The sequence below is a fragment of the Lissotriton helveticus genome, chromosome 4_1 (assembly GCF_964261635.1).
Source record: "Lissotriton helveticus chromosome 4_1, aLisHel1.1, whole genome shotgun sequence".
NCBI classification, from domain to species: Eukaryota; Metazoa; Chordata; class Amphibia; order Caudata; family Salamandridae; genus Lissotriton; species Lissotriton helveticus.
This window is the reverse complement of record NC_136063.1, coordinates 898,647,313-898,666,670: the sequence shown is the minus strand read 5'-3', so window position 1 is coordinate 898,666,670 and position 19,358 is coordinate 898,647,313. Positions and strand designations below refer to the sequence as shown.

General features: G+C 48.9%; 1 protein-coding gene across 2 annotated transcripts in view; it reads right to left on the bottom strand.

Annotated features, from left to right (window-relative positions):
- The window catches only part of NETO1 (neuropilin and tolloid like 1), a 770,367-nt gene that overhangs the window by 666,899 nt on the left and 84,110 nt on the right, over window positions 1–19,358 (bottom strand). For both annotated transcript variants that reach the window (XM_078687516.1, XM_078687517.1), the window contains exon 4: window positions 3,988–4,236. In XM_078687516.1, the coding sequence (XP_078543642.1) occupies window positions 3,988–4,236 (249 nt within the window). The remainder of the gene's footprint in view (window positions 1–3,987; window positions 4,237–19,358) is intronic.

Here is a 19,358-nt window from a genome sequence, read left to right as displayed (position 1 = left end):
AGTAGACGGTAGCTGGATTCATCATTCAATTGGCGTAAGATTTCTGATTCATATGAGCATGCCTCCTGAATCACAATAGCGCCACCCTTGTCGGCCGGCTTGATGACAAGTGTGTTGTTCTTAGACAAAGATTGCAAGGCCAGTTTTTGATTTTTGCTGGTATTAAATCTGGTGTAGTTATGGGTTCCCAGAAGTTGTAATACATCACGTAGTACCACCGATTCGTAGGCCAGAATCTTATGTGACATCGCACTACTAAAAGGAACAAAGGTTGAGGGAGGTCGTAAACCGGTTACCGAAATTGGTGCACTAGGTGTTGAATTGCGGAAGAAGTACTTTAACCTGATTTTCCGGAAGAGTTTGAACAATTCAGTGCGAATGATGAAAGTGTCCGGACGACTTGTAGGGACAAACGATAGTCCCTTTTCTAATATTCCGATTTCATCGTCATTTAGAGGTTGTTTTGATATATTTACAACCGGGCCTGATGTGCTCGGCGGAGCACCTCCAAGAAGTCTTAAACGAGGATTAGATTTTGCTTTTTGCTTACCAATTCATCTACAGGGGCTACTGTCCCGTACTTACAAAATATATATATTTATATACTAAATAGGGTGTGTGCCCCTCCTGTCCTGATGAAGACCCTCCGGCAAGACAAATATTGATGTCTGCACTCTCGAACAGGGTCGAAACGTCGACATACGTCTACCTTCCATCGCCAACTCCATTCCCTACTACTTTCATTAATTGAACTCTTTGGAGGATGGCTCTGTGTGAATAACCCATGAACTTTTTTGTCTCATCCCAATGTACAGTTTTTGTAACATTACTGAATGATTGACAATTGTTGATTTTACTGTCTATTTTGAAATCTCACTTTGTTCTTCACCATTTCCCCACAACCACCATCACTTCCCTCCCCCCCTTGACCAAGGCCACACAGCAGCCCTCATCCTCCTGGACCTTTCAGAAGCCTTCAACACTGTCTCCCACCGTACACTAGCCGCCAGACTCCACGACGCTGGCATCCAGGGAACAGCCTTAGACTAGATTTGATGTTTCCTCTCAGGAAGAACACAAAGAATAAGACTCTCGCCCTTCCTCCCGAAACTTACAGAGATCAGATGAAAAGTACCCCAAGGATCTTCCCTCAGCCCCACGTTCTTCAATGTGTACATGCTCACCCTCACAACCATCCTCAGAAAACACTGACTCAACATTGTCTCATATGCCAATGACACCCAGCACATCCTCTTCCTCACCAAGAAACCGGACATCACCAGGTGCAGTTTCCAAGAAGGGATGACAGACATCGCAACCTGGATGAGCAGCAGCTGCCTGAAGCTCATCTCATAGAAAAACAAAGTCCTCATCCTCAGCTCCAACCCGTCTGCATAGGAAAACACCTGGTTTCCCCCCTCCCTCAGAAACCCACCCACCCCAAAGGAGCACGCTATCAACCTTGGCATCATACTGGACTCTTAACTCACCATTAACCGCAAGATCAACGCTGTGTCCTCCACTTGGTTCAACACCCTTCGCATATATCACTAGACTTTCATATGGACCCCCCCCCCCCCCCCCGATGCCAGAAAGACAATCACCCACGTACTCATCACCAGCAGACTGGACTACAGAGTGGCCCTCCATACCAGAATCAACAAAAAATTCCTCTGCAAACTCCAGACCGTCAAAAACGCCGTAGCCTTATCTTCAGCATCCCACGACATGCCTACATCACCCAACACCTTGGTGACCTCCACTGGCTCCCTGTGGAAAGAGGAATAACCTTCAAACTGCTCACACACACCTACAAAGCCCTCCATAATACTGGACCCAAATACCTCAACAAATGAATCTCCTTCCATGCCTCCAAGAGAAACCTTCACTCTGCCGATCCCGGCCTATCCACTGTCTCCCCCATCCACAGGGTCAGAGCAAATGGCGGAATCTTTTCCTACCTCCTGGCCAAGACCTGGAAGGATCTCCCCCACCACATCTGATGAAGCCTGACACTGCACCAATTCAGAAAGGACCTCAAGACCTGGCTCTTCGAATAACCAACGAAGCTGCCCGCACCCCCTTTGTGCCTTGAGACACTCAAGGGTGAGTAGCGTACTTTAAAAACCCCTGATTTATTGATTGATTGGGAGTAGTAGTCTTAGTTATTTTAACTTGGCCCAACACACCTGGTAGCAAATATATTTGGAAGCAAAGTACTGGAAATGAAAAGTGGTACCTCATGACATGAAACCATGTGGTTGCCCTCTGAATTGCAACACTGACAGAACAGTTTGCACGGGAAATCAAGCCATTTTGGATCCAAATTTCGGTTGGCAATTAGCAAAAAAAAGTGCTTTTTCCTTTAACCTGATTTGTTCTTGCAATCATTAGCGACTGCACAATTTTGCTTTGTGTGGTCAGTGTATATGTCAGTGAAAAACTGCTCAGTCTAATTGCAAAATTAGTCATGCAGTGCACTAAATTCAACCCCTGCCCTGCTGAATGCCACACTGCACAGTAGCACTTATGTTCGGCACATAACTCAACTTTCTGATGATGATAACTGGAAACTATCATCAGTCCTTAATAGATATTTAAACTAATAGGATCATAATTACAAGCATCGAATTGGCGGGAGTGCTAAAAAACTTGGGAACATTGATATAATTATAATGGTGCAAATTTGCTAATCTACTTCACCACTTGACTAATCAGAAACAATGATGTCCCTACAGGCAATATTGGCAATATTGACCACATGGCGATTAAATAGACAACAGTCACTACGCTATAGTGCAAAAGAATGCATACGGATCAGCAGTGTTGGCACAAAACATCCCACCAATTAGCATGTGAATTAGCAGTTCATAATACTAACATTTATTAGGAATCCCCCCCCCTTCGCTTGATCATCATATGTCGTGTGTAAATAAAATTAAGCAAAATTATTTTCAAACATCTTCTCCTGTGATGGCTAACTTATGCTATCCTTGATTATATAAAACTTAAAAAAATATGCACTGTGGCACAGCAACTATGCAAGATGATTAGAAATGCACCTATCAACTGTTCTCACTAATTGTTGGGGTTTGAGATATTTTCTCAATTTTTAGAAGGTGAAAATATAATTTAATGAGATGATGGTAGAATCAGCACTAGAATCCACCCAAACTTAGTTTTTCTTCTATCGGATACACCAGTACCTGGTCATTTCTACTAAATCATAGCCAGGATCAAATCCTGAATGTGCAGTATCGCTTGCTGAACCTGGCCTACTTTATTATGCTTCTAAAATAGAAAAACATGGGTCCTGATGAATGCATCTTAACCTTTATCCCAGCAAAGCATGTCCATTCATATTCCAAGTTCGTTCAATTTCTTTTGGCCTTCATTCAACTTTGCTAGATAATCAGTCTGGTCTTGCAAATTAAACAATTTGAACGCATGAGATTTTAATTAAAAAGAAAAAAATACTTTCTGGTTTTAATTTAAAAGCGCTAAACGTCGAAACAATCAAACCTCCCTCTCTACTAACCTGCAATTATGTTCTAATACAAACGTCTACATCTATCAAAGTGGATGCATTTAAGTCACCGCAGTGTATTAATCCACAAGGTCTTTTGTTGGCAAAAATTGCATATGTTATAAGGATAACGAATTAAGATGTCAATGAAATTTCTTGTACAACCAGTCACACATTAAACAAACAGCTCAATGCATTCCCTGTATAAATGACTGCAATTCCAATGAAATAGCGCCATCAAAACCAACTAGGTGGAAACAATCATATTTTAGCCGTATTCTAACTATATTAGCAGGATTCTATTTATAGATGTCTGGCGACGTCTAATTCTTCAGTTTCTTCGCTGGCTGCACACACCTTTATTAAAGTGACATAACAAATATGTCGCCTTCGTAATTCGCCAGAATATACATTCTAATATCGTAAAGGTAGCATATTTTCAAAGGAAATATTTCACATACCTTGTGTGAAGTTATAACGCGCAGAAAATCCTGATGATTCTAGCTCTCCATCAGCAAAAAACTTAATCCATAGGAACCTGCCACTAGATTTTATAAAAGGTGGGTTTTGCTCTCCGCAGTAACGTCCAATAATTGGGGAAAATCCAAACGGTCCATCTCGTACTTCAATGTGATCGAATTTGCACTCCCATGAATGTTCAATAGCGTACTTCTCATCAAAGTGGAGCTCAATGCACTGTCTAGGGGCAGCTGGAGGAGAAAAAAGTAAACTTATTTAGCATGAAAGAGCTTTAAATTACTGTTATTTTTCAATAATTTTTTTGATCCATATTCGGCTTTCTCGTGTAGATTCAAAAACGTGAGATATTCTTTTCAATATTTAACATTATTTTTCTGCATATGTCAGGGGTCATCCTGTAAATGAAGTTCGCACATGCCTTAAAACACCAGCAGTAATTGCAAACACAACAGTGATGGACAGAATGTGGATCAATGTCACACATTCACCCCAGTCCAAAGATCTGGGCCCAAATCCATCGTTTTTCCACTCCACACCACCCTGGGTTAGACAATGGCGATATGCAAATCAGCGCTGACCCTGTGCCCCATGGGAACAGTCCAGTCCGAACTACAAAAGCCATGTCCTTCCCAGAACGGAAACAAGCATCCGAGGACCGGCCCGGTTTCGAGGTAACACCTCTCATCAGCCCGGCTAGCTTGATTCCAGTGGTGTGGAGTGCCTGGGACTCACGTCTGAGCATCCCCAGTACACTTAGAGCGGTAATTGCAAACACAACAGTGATGGACAGAATGTGGATCAATGTCACACATTCACCCCAGTCCAAAGATCTGGGCCCAAATCCATCGTTTTTCCACTCCACACCACCCTGGGTTAGACAATGGCGATATGCAAATCAGCGCTGACCCTGTGCCCCATGGGAACAGTCCAGTCCGAACTACAAAAGCCATGTCCTTCCCAGAACGGAAACAAGCATCCGAGGACCGGCCCGGTTTCGAGGTAACACCTCTCATCAGCCAGGCTAGCTTGATTCCAGTGGTGTGGAGTGCCTGGGACTCACGTCTGAGCATCCCCAGTACACTTAGAGCGGTAATTGCAAACACAACAGTGATGGACAGAATGTGGATCAATGTCACACATTCACCCCAGTCCAAAGATCTGGGCCCAAATCCATCGTTTTTCCACTCCACACCACCCTGGGTTAGACAATGGCGATATGCAAATCAGCGCTGACCCTGTGCCCCATGGGAACAGTCCAGTCCGAACTACAAAAGCCAAAACACCAGCAGACATCATTAAACAAAGGAACATTCATGAATGTTTATCTTTGGAGATTGTGAGTGCCAACACAAATGTAATTATTTACAAAGTGCTTTACTAACAGGATTTGCAAAGCAATAGGTCTCGCATTTACGCAAGTTTAACCCCTTGCCTGCGGGGCTAATTACCCCGCTGTGCTGGGAGGAGGGGGGGCGCGCACAGAGCCCCGGTGCTCATGGCGAGCTCAGCTCATCATGAGCCACGGTGCTCGTGTGCTCATGACGAGCTGAGCTCGTTACGGCCACACCCGTTTTTAAGAACGTTCAGCACAGCGGGGGAATTAGCTCCGCATGCAAGCGTTCGGACCGTTATGACGAGCTCAGCTCGTCATGAGCACACGAGCACTGTGGCTCATGACGAGCTGAGCTCGTCATGAGCGTGGGAGGGGTTAAGCAATTGGAATTGTAAACGACAATGCCTATTATTTTTGCTTTATAAAACATAAATAAAAGGCATTATCGTTTACAATGCCAATAGCTTAAACTCGCGTAAATGTGAGACCTATTGCATTGCAAATACTTGTTTAAGCGTAAAATTGAGCACTGAGCCGCTTCAAGGACACCGCACTCGGTTTCTTTTTTTAAACTTTAACGGTGCAGCACTCAGTCTTAATATAAAAAAAAGAAAGAAACGGAGCAGAGTGTCCTTGAAGCGGCGCCGCGCTCAGTATTACAGTTAAAAAAAAAAACTGAACGTGGTGTACCTGAAGCGGGCACCGCGCTCACTATAGAAGTTAAAAAAAAAATCAACAGAGAGCGGTTACCCAGAAGTGAACGCTGAGCCCAGTATTAAATTAGAATAAATAAACTGAACGTTGTGTCCCTACAGCGGGCGCCGGGCTCAGGATACAAATTAAAAAAATATATAGCAGCCGCCATTGTCCTCACAAGTGGCCATAAACAAAATAGTGCTCACCCCCTAGATAAAGCCGACCGTGTACAGAACCAAGAAAGATCCAGTTGTCATTCGTGGTCACAAATGGAGACAGGTCGGTTACCAGGAGGGACTAACAAGCCTCATAATGAATCGGAGGATAGCATTTACTAAGGACAATGACACCAGCCAATCAAAAATATGGGCAGAGATAAGACGAGGCTTACACAGCATACTCGACTACTGCACGCCTCGCAGTGTGAGCAGGGCATGCGTGCTGCAGCTAGGCTCAACCTAAAAAAAGAAATACGGACAGACTGAGAAAGAAAAGGAGAGAGAAAGAGCGATAGACACACTACAAAGAAAGGTAGAGTAAGGGAAATAAATGAAGAGACAGGCAGACACTGGACTGAATGAACATACCTTTCCTTCTAATGACGTTTTAATACATCTAATTATGAACTATCCATCATTACCAGTTTCTATGTCCATGTATCTTTATTGCCTTAGCATAATTCACAATCTATCTTTCAATCTGCCTCTCTAAGTAAATTTCTTTCCCTCGGTCTGTGTCTTCCTTTTTCTCTATGCCCCCTACCTAAGAAGAGTTACATCTCAATCTGCCACAGCATCTGGGTGGACACACTTGTGACTTTAGCACAATCTGAAACCAGCATCTGGGGAGACAACACTCTCTGCCGTTTCTCAATGTTTCGAACGACAAAATATAGACATGTACTGCATGACCAAAATAAGACATTTTACACTTGCCTTCCCCGTGTCCAGGTCAATTACGGAACAGAGGTCTCTTAGATTCAATAATTTAAAATCTGAATATACAGCTATCTTTGCTTCAGATGGGGGTTAAGAGTCAAAAGGTAAAACAGGCAGGTCAAATTTCACAAATAAGAAAAGAGATACTGAAACTGCAGCTAAGAGGTTCACGGCGCCCCAACAAAAGGAGAGCTTGAAGGAGAAAGCGGAAGCGAAGAAAACATAAGGAATGAGACTTGCCCTCCTACCTGCACCAGCACTAGAGAGCAGTTAATCGATTGCCACCCGAGCCAAACAACCAGAAACACCAGCTAATAGATGGGTCTGCAGTAATAACGGAGAAAGGACTGTAACAGTCCCACAAACCTCCCAGCGGCGACATAAAGTATCAGCCATGTTTTAATGGGAAAGGTTCAGATGTTGTATATAATGAAAAGTAGGGGCGCAAATAACCCGTTTGTTTCCATAAAATTCTAATTTTTATAATATAGCCTGTGGCTATATACTGTAATTCGCTCCTCAGGCTTACTTTAATTGAAATTATTAAATGCACTCCTTACACAAAGTTAATACTGTGTACCACAAATGGTGATTTGCTGCCCCAGGCCATTCTAATGATCACCAGTCAAAGATGGCTGATCGCTTCATTCTGTTTCGAATATTAAACGCTTTTGTAGGAACCTCGCTTGCACCAAATAATAAGAGCCCAGGGGATGTTTGCTCAAGATATTTATTCCCCGGAGCGCCGGGACTGCATGACTATCACTGAGCCGGCCGGCGCCACACAAGATGGCCGCCTTCCGGTTCCTGTTCTTGCCTTCCGGTTCCGGCGCTAGCCGGCGACAACTAGACCGTCACCACATATCTCCCCCCTTTATGCAACTAACAACACATAACAGGAATAAACAGTCTTACTTTTTTTTAAAACTCTTTATTCATGACTGTGACAGTTTCTCCAAGTTACATGTGTACAGGTTACATTGCATCTGTCTTTTCCGTTTTCTTTAACTTAACTTAGGCATAGTATAACCGAATCCAAGTGTTCATCACGTCATACATTTTTGCCAGACATGGTTTCATCACATCAATAAGTAGTAACAATCAAATTGCAGTATCGCCTGCCCATAAACTGTCCCTCAAACCCTTTCCTCCCCCCACCCTGTCTCCCGGCTATTCCTTTGTACACATTCCTTAAGTGGGACACATTAGCTTTCAGTGTTTCTTAGAAGATATTACAGTCGTCAGGCCTGGTTAATTAACACATCCTGTCTACGTATCTGCTTGTGCGGAGAGTCCATGGGTCTGGCATACAACAGACTGGATATCACTGTGACAACTCTAGGTCCTCATTCTCCAGCTCCATCAGCATTTGGTTCCATTCCTGCGCAACAGGAAATCTACGAAGGCCCTTCTATTCCTCTCCGCTTTGCCCCATTTCAACACATCTGACCGCCACATTTCTACATTTGGGGATCTGGGTGACTTCCACCGCATAGTGAGAACTCTAAGTGCCAACAAGTAGGCTAAGTCCAGAAATTTCAGTTGCGCCTTACAGGTCTTAGTTCTCTTCCTATGGCCTATGAGGCAGGGTAGCGCCCCTTCAGGGATCTGCAGGGCTGTTACTGAGTATAGTGTATGTCTGATCGTCCCCCAGTAGTTGCGTATTCTCGGGCATGACCATAACATGTGGAGAATGTTTGCCTCGTCCTCCTGACATCTAGGGCAGTTGTTGGGGGTGGCAGGGAATATCATGTGGAGCCTTTGGGGGGTGAGATATGCTCTATGTAGGACCATGGCTTGTATAAATTTGAATTTAACATTTCTGGACACCCTCCTATGATGACCCAGGATAATCTTCCAGTTTCCATCTGTTATGGCCTCCCCTGTATCTGTAGCCCAAATCTCCTTAAGGGTGGTAAGGGGCAGAGCTGCGTGTTCTCTAATGCCCACATAGAGCCATCGTACTAGGTGTCCACCCGTTCCTATATAGTGGAGGAGATGAACCAGTTCGTGCTGGACTGGTTTGGTGCGTTGTGGGGCCCAGGTGCGTCTCACATAGGAGGTCACCGAGGAGTGTATAAGGTACAGTCGTTGCGGGGCACCTGTGTATTGCGCAAAAGAGGCATGATCCAGTAAAGTGTCGTCCCCAAACAGGTCTCCTACCCTGTCCACCCCGGCCGCCGTCCAGGGTTGCAATCTGCTTCGTGACAAGTTCCCTTGTGGTGTTGGGAGTCCTAGTAGGGGAATGTTGTCCGCGTAGGGGGTGGTCCCCACCGTGTACCGCAGTGCTTTTCGCCAAAATCTCAGAGCTACGCGTAGGAGGGGGTGGTAGTCTCTGGGGATCTTGGCAGCAGGCAGTAAAATGGAGTGGAGATCTCCGCGTGCCAGTCTGCCTGCTGTATAAGCAATCTCATGTAGGTTCCTACCCGCCACCCATTGTGTCAACCATTGGAGTTGGCTTGCGTAGTAGTAGCTACGTAGGTCTGGTACTCCCAGACCCACTTGTCTGGTATTCAGTTGTAGTTTTATGAGACTGATACGCCGTCTTCCTGATCCCCAAATGAGATTGATGAGTAGCGTGTTCAACATGGTAAAAATTTGTTGTGGGAGTAGCACCGGCAGGTTTACGAAGTAGTACAATATCCGGGGGAGCAGGACCATCTTTGAGATCGCCACCCGGCCCATTACAGAGAGGGGCAGGGATGTCCAAAAGTTCACGCTACCTCGAAGGCCATTAATTGCTCTCCGCACATTACCCTCAATCTGGTCTTCGGGACTCCGATATACGTTGGTACCAAGATATTTGAACGTGGTGGGCGCTACCTGGATCTCATAGGGTCCAAACTGTACATGGGTAGGCTGCTGTCCATCCCCGGAAAAAGAAGCCCAGGGATTTACTTGGGTTTATGGCCAGGCCATAGAGTTTCTCAAATCGTTCAAAGATGGTCGCTAGTTGGGAATGATCACCCTGTAAATTACGGAGGAACACCAGTATATCGAAGGCATATATGGAGAGCAAGTTATGGGTATCCCCAACTGGTATGCCCGTCTCCGCTGCCCAATTTCGGAGTGCAATCGCCAGGGGTTCTAATGTAAGTACGAACAGCAATGGCGACAGCGGGCATCCCTGTCGGGTGCCCCTGGGAACGTTATAACTGTCCGAGGTGTGTCCGCCAGTTCGTGCTCTAGCCGTTGGGTTCGTATATAACAGCCAAATCCAGTTTATCAGGGCATCCGGGAAGCCGAATCGGCCTAGAACTTCAAACATAAAGTCCCATGACAGGGAATCAAACGCCTGTCGGAGATCTAGGGCTATGCAGCCCGCGTGCGGCAGTTCTTGTGGGGTGGTCGTCATAAGGGCGTGTAGCCGTCGCGTATTTTGAGAGGTGCTTCTCTCTGGGAGGAAGCCACATTGGTCAGTGTGGATCAGGCCAGGTAGATGAGCTTGTATTCGTAAGGCAATAGCTTTGCTGAGTATTTTATACTCCGAGGAGAGCATGGAGAGGGGTCTATAGTTGGTCACGTCAAGGGTGTCTCTGCCGGGTTTCGGAATAGATATCACCAAGGCCTGCATGGTCGTGACCGGCAGATGGCCGACCTCAAAAGCAGTTTTGTAAATTCGTTCTAAGATAGGTACCAGGGTCTCGGAGTAGGTTTGGTAGAACTCCCCCGGCAGCCCATCTATGCCCGGAGTCTTACCCCGGTTCAGTGTGTGGATAGCTACTTTTATTTCCTGTTGCGTTATGGGTCCGGCTAGGGTCGTTTGAATGTCGCGGGTCAGGGTCGGAAATGTCAAGTCTCCTAGGAATTCTAACATATCATCTCTGGTATCTGCAGGGGGAGGAGCATAGAGTCCCTCCAGATGGGTCTTGAACACAGTATTGATCTCTAGTTGCGTATGCACCTGTCTGCCTGTTCCATCCCGGATACTCGTGATTACCGGGACCTCAGGGGTGTCTCGGATCAGACGAGCTAGCAGTGTCCCGGATCTATCCGCCTCCGCCTGCTGTCGTCTCAGATAGTCCCCATAGTCTATGACCCGTAAGGTTTCTAGGGTTTCTGTATGCTCCATGTTACACAATTGTAAGTCACCCCTGCGCTCTGGGTCATTCCCTGCCTCAGTCTCAAGCTTTTTCAAGCGGTCCTCCACGTCACATAGTTTGCCATGGATTTCCTGTCTGGCTCCCACCTGTCTGCCTATCGCAGCGCCCCTGAGCACAGCCTTCATTGCGTCCCATACCACCAAGTTCGAGGACGTAGAGTCCCAATTTTCCTGGAAGTAATTGGTCAATGTGTCGGCAAGGTGTGTGCGGAACGGGCCATCTTCAAGTAGGGAGGGGTTAAGCCTCCAGGTGGGGACCGGTGAGGGTATCCTACCCCAGTGTAGGTCTAGTGTTTGCGGCCTATGGTCCGAAAAGGTTTTGGCGAGATAGGCTGAGGACGTACATTTTGGCAGTAAGGAGTTGGTGCAGCGGAATCTATCCAGCCGGGTATGTAGGTTATGCAATGGGGAATAGTACGAATATTCTTTGTGTGCCGGGTGTAGCATCTGCCATACATCCCTCATGCCCCATCCCTGAATCCATGTCCGAAATGTGTCAGACAGTTTATGTACACCTGTCGCCTGGAGGGGGGTGTGATCTGTCCAGGTTTACATCTAGTATCATGTTCCAGTCACCCCCCAGGATCCAGGGGATATCTATCCAGTCTGCCAGGGCCCGGCCGACGGTTGTAAGAAATCTGTCCTGCTCAAAGTTCGGGGCATAGATGCTACCCAAGACCACCATTGTACCATCTAGTGTGCCCTTTACTAGTATGTAGGGTCCCTGTTCATCCACCCTCCTCTCCATTTCTACGAAAGGGGTACCGTACCTCACCCATATTGTGGCGCCCCTGGAGAAGGCAGAGTACGTAGTGGAAAAGATGGTTCCTCTCCATTTTTTCCGTAACGTATGCGCTTCGGACTGCGTTAGGTGGGACTCCTGCAGGAATATTATGTGTGCACGCTGGCGGAGCAAGAAGGCATGTACTCTGTGTCGCTTCTGTACCGCTCCTAATCCCCGCACATTCCAAGTAACCAGCCTATATTTCCCTTTCTCCTCCGCCATATCCCGATACAGGTATCACAGTAAATAACATTTCACATTGCAACATGTACATTATCGGTGCTAGCCCGGAGACGGTTCCCTCCCTTCCCCAAACACAAACTCTGGAGGCGCAGCCTCGGAACTCTGCTGTGCCGAACATGAAACTGTAGTACATAACCAAACAATCAACGTTGTATACGCTTCTGGGAGGTTGGCTAGGCTTGGGCCGTGTCCAAAGGGCCATACTTGTCTGCGCTATCGGCTCAACAGCGCCGCCGGGAGATAGCATATAATCGTCAATTATTGTTAGCCGCGTTTTGGGGGGGGGGGGCACACATGTGTCCTAATTATACAGCGTAATGTACCTGTGTAGCAAGTGAGCGTGGGGTGCGTAAGACCCGCGTAGTAAAGACAATGATTAGAAAGCCCAACCCGGCTACTACCAGGGTCAACATGTCACTACAGACTCACACTCATGTACCCCATTCGTGGATCCCCTCCTCCCGCCAAGACGTAGCTGTGCATTTTGAGTATAATGAAGGAAAAGGATACCAGTGCGACCTGAAGTTCCAGGTCCCTTCCGTGTTAGAAATTACTCCTGGTCGTTGTCCAAAAGTTCATCTGCCGCTCTAGGTGTTACAGTCGGGAATAACACCACACTGTTCTCCGAGTCCGAGTGGACAGTGCTGTCCTCGGTGTCCGTATTTATAGCCCCACGGTCTTCCCTGAACGAGCCTACCAGTACGACAGCATCTTCCTGTCCTTGCTTTTGTTGATGGAGAGTAGGTTTGCGCTGTTTCGGTTCTGTGCCACCTGCACCTGATCTGTCCTCTGCATGTCCCGATCCGTCTCTGGATCTGCCGGCCGCCAAACTCTGGGTTGGGTCCGGGCTCTCCCCAATATCCATCACCTCCAGCCACTCCTCCACGTCCGTGGGGCTTTCAAAGAAGTGTGTTTTATTGTCGTGAATAACCTTGAGGCGCGCAGGGAATAACAGGGCGTAGCGGAGTTTGGCTCTCTGCAGTCTCTTTTTCACCTCGTAGTATGATGACCTCTGTTTCTGCACCTGGTTGGTATAATCCGGGTATAGGGAGATACGCCTATTTTCATACTCTATGATGGATTTCAACCGGGCCTGTCTAAGCAATATGTCCTTATCACGGTAATTAAGGATCTTCACAATCAGCGGCCGTAGTGGCTGTCCCGGTCTCGGTTGTCCAGTGGGGATCCTGTGTGCTCTCTCCACACAGAAGAACGGTGACAGGCCCTCTGCAGCTACGTGATCTCGGAACCATTGTTCCATGAATTCCGTCGCGTGGGGCCCTTCGCTGCGTTCCGGAAGGCCAATGACGCGTAAGTTATTGCGGCGATTGCGGCCTTCCGCATCCTCCACACGTTCCATGAGAGTTTTCACCTGGCGCTGGATTTGTTGGATGGAATCGGAGTGTACCGCCACAGTCGGGGCAAGGTCCGCCAGCGTCGCCCCTTGGTCTTTGACTTTGTCCACCAATTTACCATGGTCGGCTTTAAGCAGTGAGAGATTAGTGGTGGGGGGCCCCATTTGCATCTCCATCGCGGCTCTAGAGTCCCTGATTTCCTGGAGTATTAGATCCAGCTTGTCCCCCTGCTGGTCTTCCAAGAGGGTAGAGTTAGTGTTAAAAGCGCGGGGCCACCCAGACCCGCGTCCGGGGTAGGTCCCACGGATGTCCCTTCCCTGCCATCCGTGGCCTTTGCACCCTTCCGCACCATGTCGGCCGCTCAGAGGCCCTTCCAGTGGCTGAGGTCACGTCGCAGGACAGACACCCTGCACCACCCGTGCTTACTCCACTCAGTCTCTCAGGCCAACCCTGCAGCCCCTCCAGGTCTCGGTGGGCAATCGAGTTTTCAACGGGGCACTCCGTAGGGCACCGGTGCCTGGAAGGTCGCAGGCCGCTCCCGCCCTCGGTCACTCGAAAGGGGTATCAGGGGTCAGTTCGCGGGGCGGGCACCCGCTTCCGCCCTCTCCCCGGACCCGGGGTGGGCAGCCCCGCACTCTCCGTCCAGGGCAACAACAGCGACTTTCCGGGCTTCTCCACTCATCCCTCGGGCCCGTACCCACGTTTCCACTGGGCCCGTCCGGATCTTCACCCCTCCAGCGTAGCGCAGTCCCAGGCCGGTTGTTCCCACTCGCACACCACCTCTCACCTCACATAGGGCACTGTCAGTGGTTCTCCCCGCTTCTCCGGCCCCGGTCCAGGTCGTCTGCACACACAGGAACCCTCCTCCACGACTCCCCAGTATCAGCAATGGCGGCGGGGGTGGGGGAGGGGAGGGAGGTGGGGAGAAGCAGACGGGGCGATGCAGCGTCCTCCACAGCGTCTTCGTGTGTCCCTCACGCAGTGGTTGTTCCTTCGGGCTTTGGTCCCGGACATCGGCGCGGTGCAGCTCCAGGCTCCCCGCAGGTAGGGCTTTCGTCCATGCGCCGGACCCCCCCCTGAGCAGTTGTCTCCAGACCCACCAAGGCGCACACCAGGGGAACGAAGGGGGGGGTGGTCACAGCCCGCACCTCGGGCTCCGCCAGCAAGCAGGCAATGCGTCAGCCGAACGTTTCAGGGCAGCCCCCGATCTCCCCCGGCAGGCAGCGGTCTGAGTCCCAGGCACCGCCCGCACTCGAGGCCCCGGCTCGCAACGTGGGACCAGGCCACAGGCGCCTCGGCGCGGTTTGTCTGACAGCCGCAGGTCCTGGAGTCTCCAAACCTCCGCCGAGCGGAGCTGGGTACTTTATTATCAGGATCCCACCGTTTATGGCATAGGACGGCCCCCCTCACGGCATGCAGGATGTGGTTTCCTCCCGGCGGCACCGGAGCTCTAACAGCCTCCGTCCGCCATGATGGCTTGCTAGCCATAAACAGTCTTACTTAATGTCCATAGTAAAGTCCTTGAACCTCTTGGGAGTTCTCACGATTCTTCCTACTCTCGTCCTCACCACTCCTTCATCCTTCCCGCCTCTTTGTGCGTCTGGGACGGCGAACAAGCCTCGTGTCTCAGTTCCTTCCAGTTTCTCTTCATACCTCTCTTCGTCCCTTTCTTTCCTACTTGGACTCCCTCCTTTCTCTCTCTCTCTATCGTTCCCACCATGTTCGTTCTCTGTCTGCTCCACTTGCTGTACCATTCCTTCGACCTGCTCTTGTCTCCTTCCTCGACATTCCTCATTCACCATATCTTCATCTCCTTCCATGTCTCCGTCTGCTCCCGCTCCCCACCTCAGGATTTTGCTGCATTTCGCCATCCTGTCCTGCGACCACACCTTGCCATCGCTGAGTAATGCCGATCTGGCGTATGGTTCTAAAACCTGCAGGGGCGGTGTGAACTTGCTCTCTCCTTTCCTTCTCATGGTCGCTACCTTTACTCTCACCCAGTCTCCTCTCTCCAGTGTCACTCCTTGCACATTGCGTCTCTTGTTGAAATGTTCAGTGTACGTCTCTTGTGCTTTCTCCAGATTCCTCTTTACTATTGCCGGTGACCATTTGCTCTGCACTACCATCTGCCTCCAAGCAATGTTGTCTTTTGTGAAAGGCTCTCTACCCCTCAATACCTTAAAGGGGCTGTAGCCTGTGCTGCCTGGTGTGATACGGTAGGCCCATATCATCTTGGGTAACTCCTTCTCCCAATCTTGCCCGTCACTTATGGCTGCTTGGACCGTCCCCATTATTGCCCGGTTGAAACGCTCGACCAGTCCATTACCAGCTGGGTGGTATATGGGAGTGTGCTTGACTTCTATCCCATTCCTGGACATGAAGGCTTCCCATTTGGCTGAGACGAACTGCGGCCCATTGTCGCATGTTATTACCTTGGGGTTACCTTTCTTTATGAATATAGCATTCAAGAACGTTAACACCGCCTCGGTGTCCACAGTTTCCTTCACTTCTACCTCCGGCCACTTGGAGTACCTGTCAATTAATACTATAGCGTACTTCTGTATTCCTTCAATGTTCAGGATGGGTCCGATGATGTCAATGGACACCATCTCCCACAGGCCTCCGGGCACGGCGAACTTCCCTAACTGTGGCCTCATCACGGTTTGGGATTTGTCCGCCTTGGAGCAGGAGTCGCAATTTCTCACATACCTTTCCACTTGAGCGTCAATTGCCGGCCACCAGTACGCCTGTCTAGCTAGGGCTTTGGTCTTCGTGATCCCTTGGTGTCCTTCATGTAGCAGCGCCATCAAGTGTTCTATGAGTCCATGGGGGGGGGGGGTGACTTTATCACCCCTGAGCAGGAACAGGGGGTCCTCCCCTAGTGACAGCTCATCTCTCACTTCCCAGTACTTCCTCAATGTCTCGTTCAGGTGCCTCTTCTCCGGCCACCCATGCATGACATACCCTTTTATCACTTCCAAGTCTTCATCTAGTCTGTAGGCCTCTGCCCATTCCTGCGCACTGATCACTTGCTCCATGTCCTGCACGGTCGCCACCATGTAGCCTTCCCATCCGGGTTTCTCCTGTTCGTCGGCTCCTTCCTTGGCCGCCGCCCTATTCAGAAAGTCTGCTACTTTGTTCTGAGGCCCTGGTATATATTCCACTTTGTACACAAAGTCTAACAGTCTTAGTGTCATTTTTGCTATCCTCAGGGTGGCATGCGCATGTCCATTAGATGTCAGGACCTTTATTAAGGGTTTATGGTCTGTGTGGACCAAAAACTTGGCTCCCCACAGGTATTGTCGGAAGCGTTCCATCGCCCACACCACAGCTAGCATCTCTTTTTCGATGACACTGAACTTCTCCTCATTCGGTGCGAGGGATCTGGACGCGAAGCTGACTGTTGATAGCTCTCCTTTGTCCGACCTTTGCATTAATACTGCTCCCAGGCCCCGATCGCTGGCATCGGTGGTAAGTATAGATTCTGCAGCCGGGTCAAATCCTTTAAGTGGTATGGCTTCGCCCATTTCCTGCTTTAAGGCCTCAAATTCTTCCTGCTCTTCCTTGTTCCACTTGAACCCGTTCCTCTCCTTCAGCAATTGGCGTAGGCAGTGTGTCATGGTGGCAAAGTTGGGGATGAATTTACTATAAAATTCGGCCATGCTCAGGAACGACCTGACGTCTTCTTTCTTCACAGGGGCTGGCGCGTTCCTTATCGCCTCCATGTTGGCTCTATGTGGCTCTATCCCTTTCTCGCTAACTTCATGACCCAGGTAGGTAACTGACGACACACCAAATTTGCACTTTGTCCACTCTGCGGTGAGTCCATTTTCTTGTAATGTGCGTAGCACGGTGTGCAGTTTCTCATTGTGCTCCAGTTTGGATTTTCCCATTACAAGGATATCATCTTGAAAAAATTGAACTCCTTCCACCTTTTGGAAGAGTTTGTGCATCAGCTTTTGAAATACGGCTGCTGCAGACGCCAATCCAAACGGCAATCTCACTAATTTGTAACATCCAAAAGGTGTTATGAAGGACGTAAGATGGCTGCTGGAGGGATGGAGTTTTACCTGATGGTAGGCTGAGGACAGGTCCACCGCCGAGAACCACTTTATTCCTTTCGTCTTAGCAAGCATCTCATTCATGCGTGGGAGTGGAAATTTGTCTATTAGAATGTTTTTATTAAGTTCCCTGAGGTCTACACACAGCCTCACCTTCCCGTTGGGTTTTTGAGCTACCACTAAGGGTGACAACCATTCCGCGCTCTCTATGGCCTGTATTACACCACTTTTCTCCAATCTATCAAGTTCTTCTTGTACTGCCACCCTGCAACGGAAGGGAATGTTTCGGACCTTGTGGATAACAGGTTTCGCTCCTTCTTTCAACCGTATCATGTGCTTGAACCTGGCCAATTCTCCTATCTGTCCGCTGAACACTTTTGGATATTCTCTGTGCCAGGCTTCATCCTCTCGTCCTTCCCCCGTATTCATCAGCAACACTTTTTCTACACCCCCTGGATTCAGCTGGATCCCCAGCGCGCCTTGATCTTTCCAGCTGAGCACCGGCAGTCCCTTCTCAGCTACATACAGTTTACAGGTGGCTTGACGTCCTTTGAATTCAAATAGCAATGGGCAATAGACCACCATGGGTATTCTCTGTCCAGTGTAGGTGACTGGTCTCACATCCATGGGGCGCAGTTCTTCCTTTACCTTTGTCATGAATTTCTCTTCCCACACCTGTCTTTGAACAATCGTGATGGGGGCTCCTGAGTCTGCTATTATGTCAATCTGTACCCCACCGATGTGCATGTTGAGCCTTGGTTTGTCTGACTCCTTACATCCCATGTCCAGGACTTGGGCGTCGATGTAGAGGACTTCATCAAGGTATTCTTCCTCCGCCTGCACCTCTTCTTCTTCTAGACCTCCTTGGTCTATGTATTTGACGGTGGCTCCCTTGGATTTCCGATGGCACACCTTCTCATAATGACCAAATACACCGCAGAACGCACACTTCGCCCTAAACGCTGGACATACTTTGTCGTTGCCCAGGTGCAATGCGCTTCCACATCTGTAGCAGCTTGGTCTTCCTCCCCTTCCTGTCTTCGGGGTTGCTCCCGCTGTCTGTTGGCTTCTTCTGGTGTCTTGGCTCCTGGGTGGTTCCCGTTGCCTGGGTTTGTCTCCTTTGCTGTGCATCATGACTCTACAGACCGTTTGCGTGCCTCCCGTGTCCTTCCTGGCTGCTTGTGCACATCGTTTGGACATCTCTGCCTTCTTCACCAAGGCCCATACCTCTTTAAGGGGAGCGTCGCCGTTCACCCATAGTTTCTCTTGAATGTGCGTGCTCGACGTATGCATCATGATTTGATCCCTTACCAGGTCGTCGTGGAGGGTACCAAATTTACACGTCAGCGCTAACTTCTGCAGCGCCGCCACGTACTCATCGACAGTCTCTCCGCTTTCCTGTTTTCTCTGGAAAAAATTGTATCTGTCTATAGCCACACATACCACAGGCCTGTAGTGCGCATCCAGGTCCTCTATGGCATGTCTGAATACATCCGTATCTGTCGCATCCCTTGGACCTTTGCCTATGGTGTCAAACACTCTCAGCCCTTCTGAGCCCAGATTATGTAGTAGTATCTTCCTTCTCCTCAGGCTCGTGTACGTGGCTTCACTTTCGTCTTCCAGTGCCTCTAGATAATTTAGGAAATACCGCTTCCAATCTTCCCAAGGCATCGTGGGTTCTCCTCTTTTTGGAAGGAAGGGCACCCTGTGGGTGAGGGAAGTGGACGGTGTTGCCATCCTTCCGTTTCCTCCCGGGCCTGCTTGGGCAGGAACAGTATGGTTGGGCGGGCTGCCTGGGTCTTGTTTGGCGTCTCCGTCCTCCTCCTTTTTCTCCCTGCTG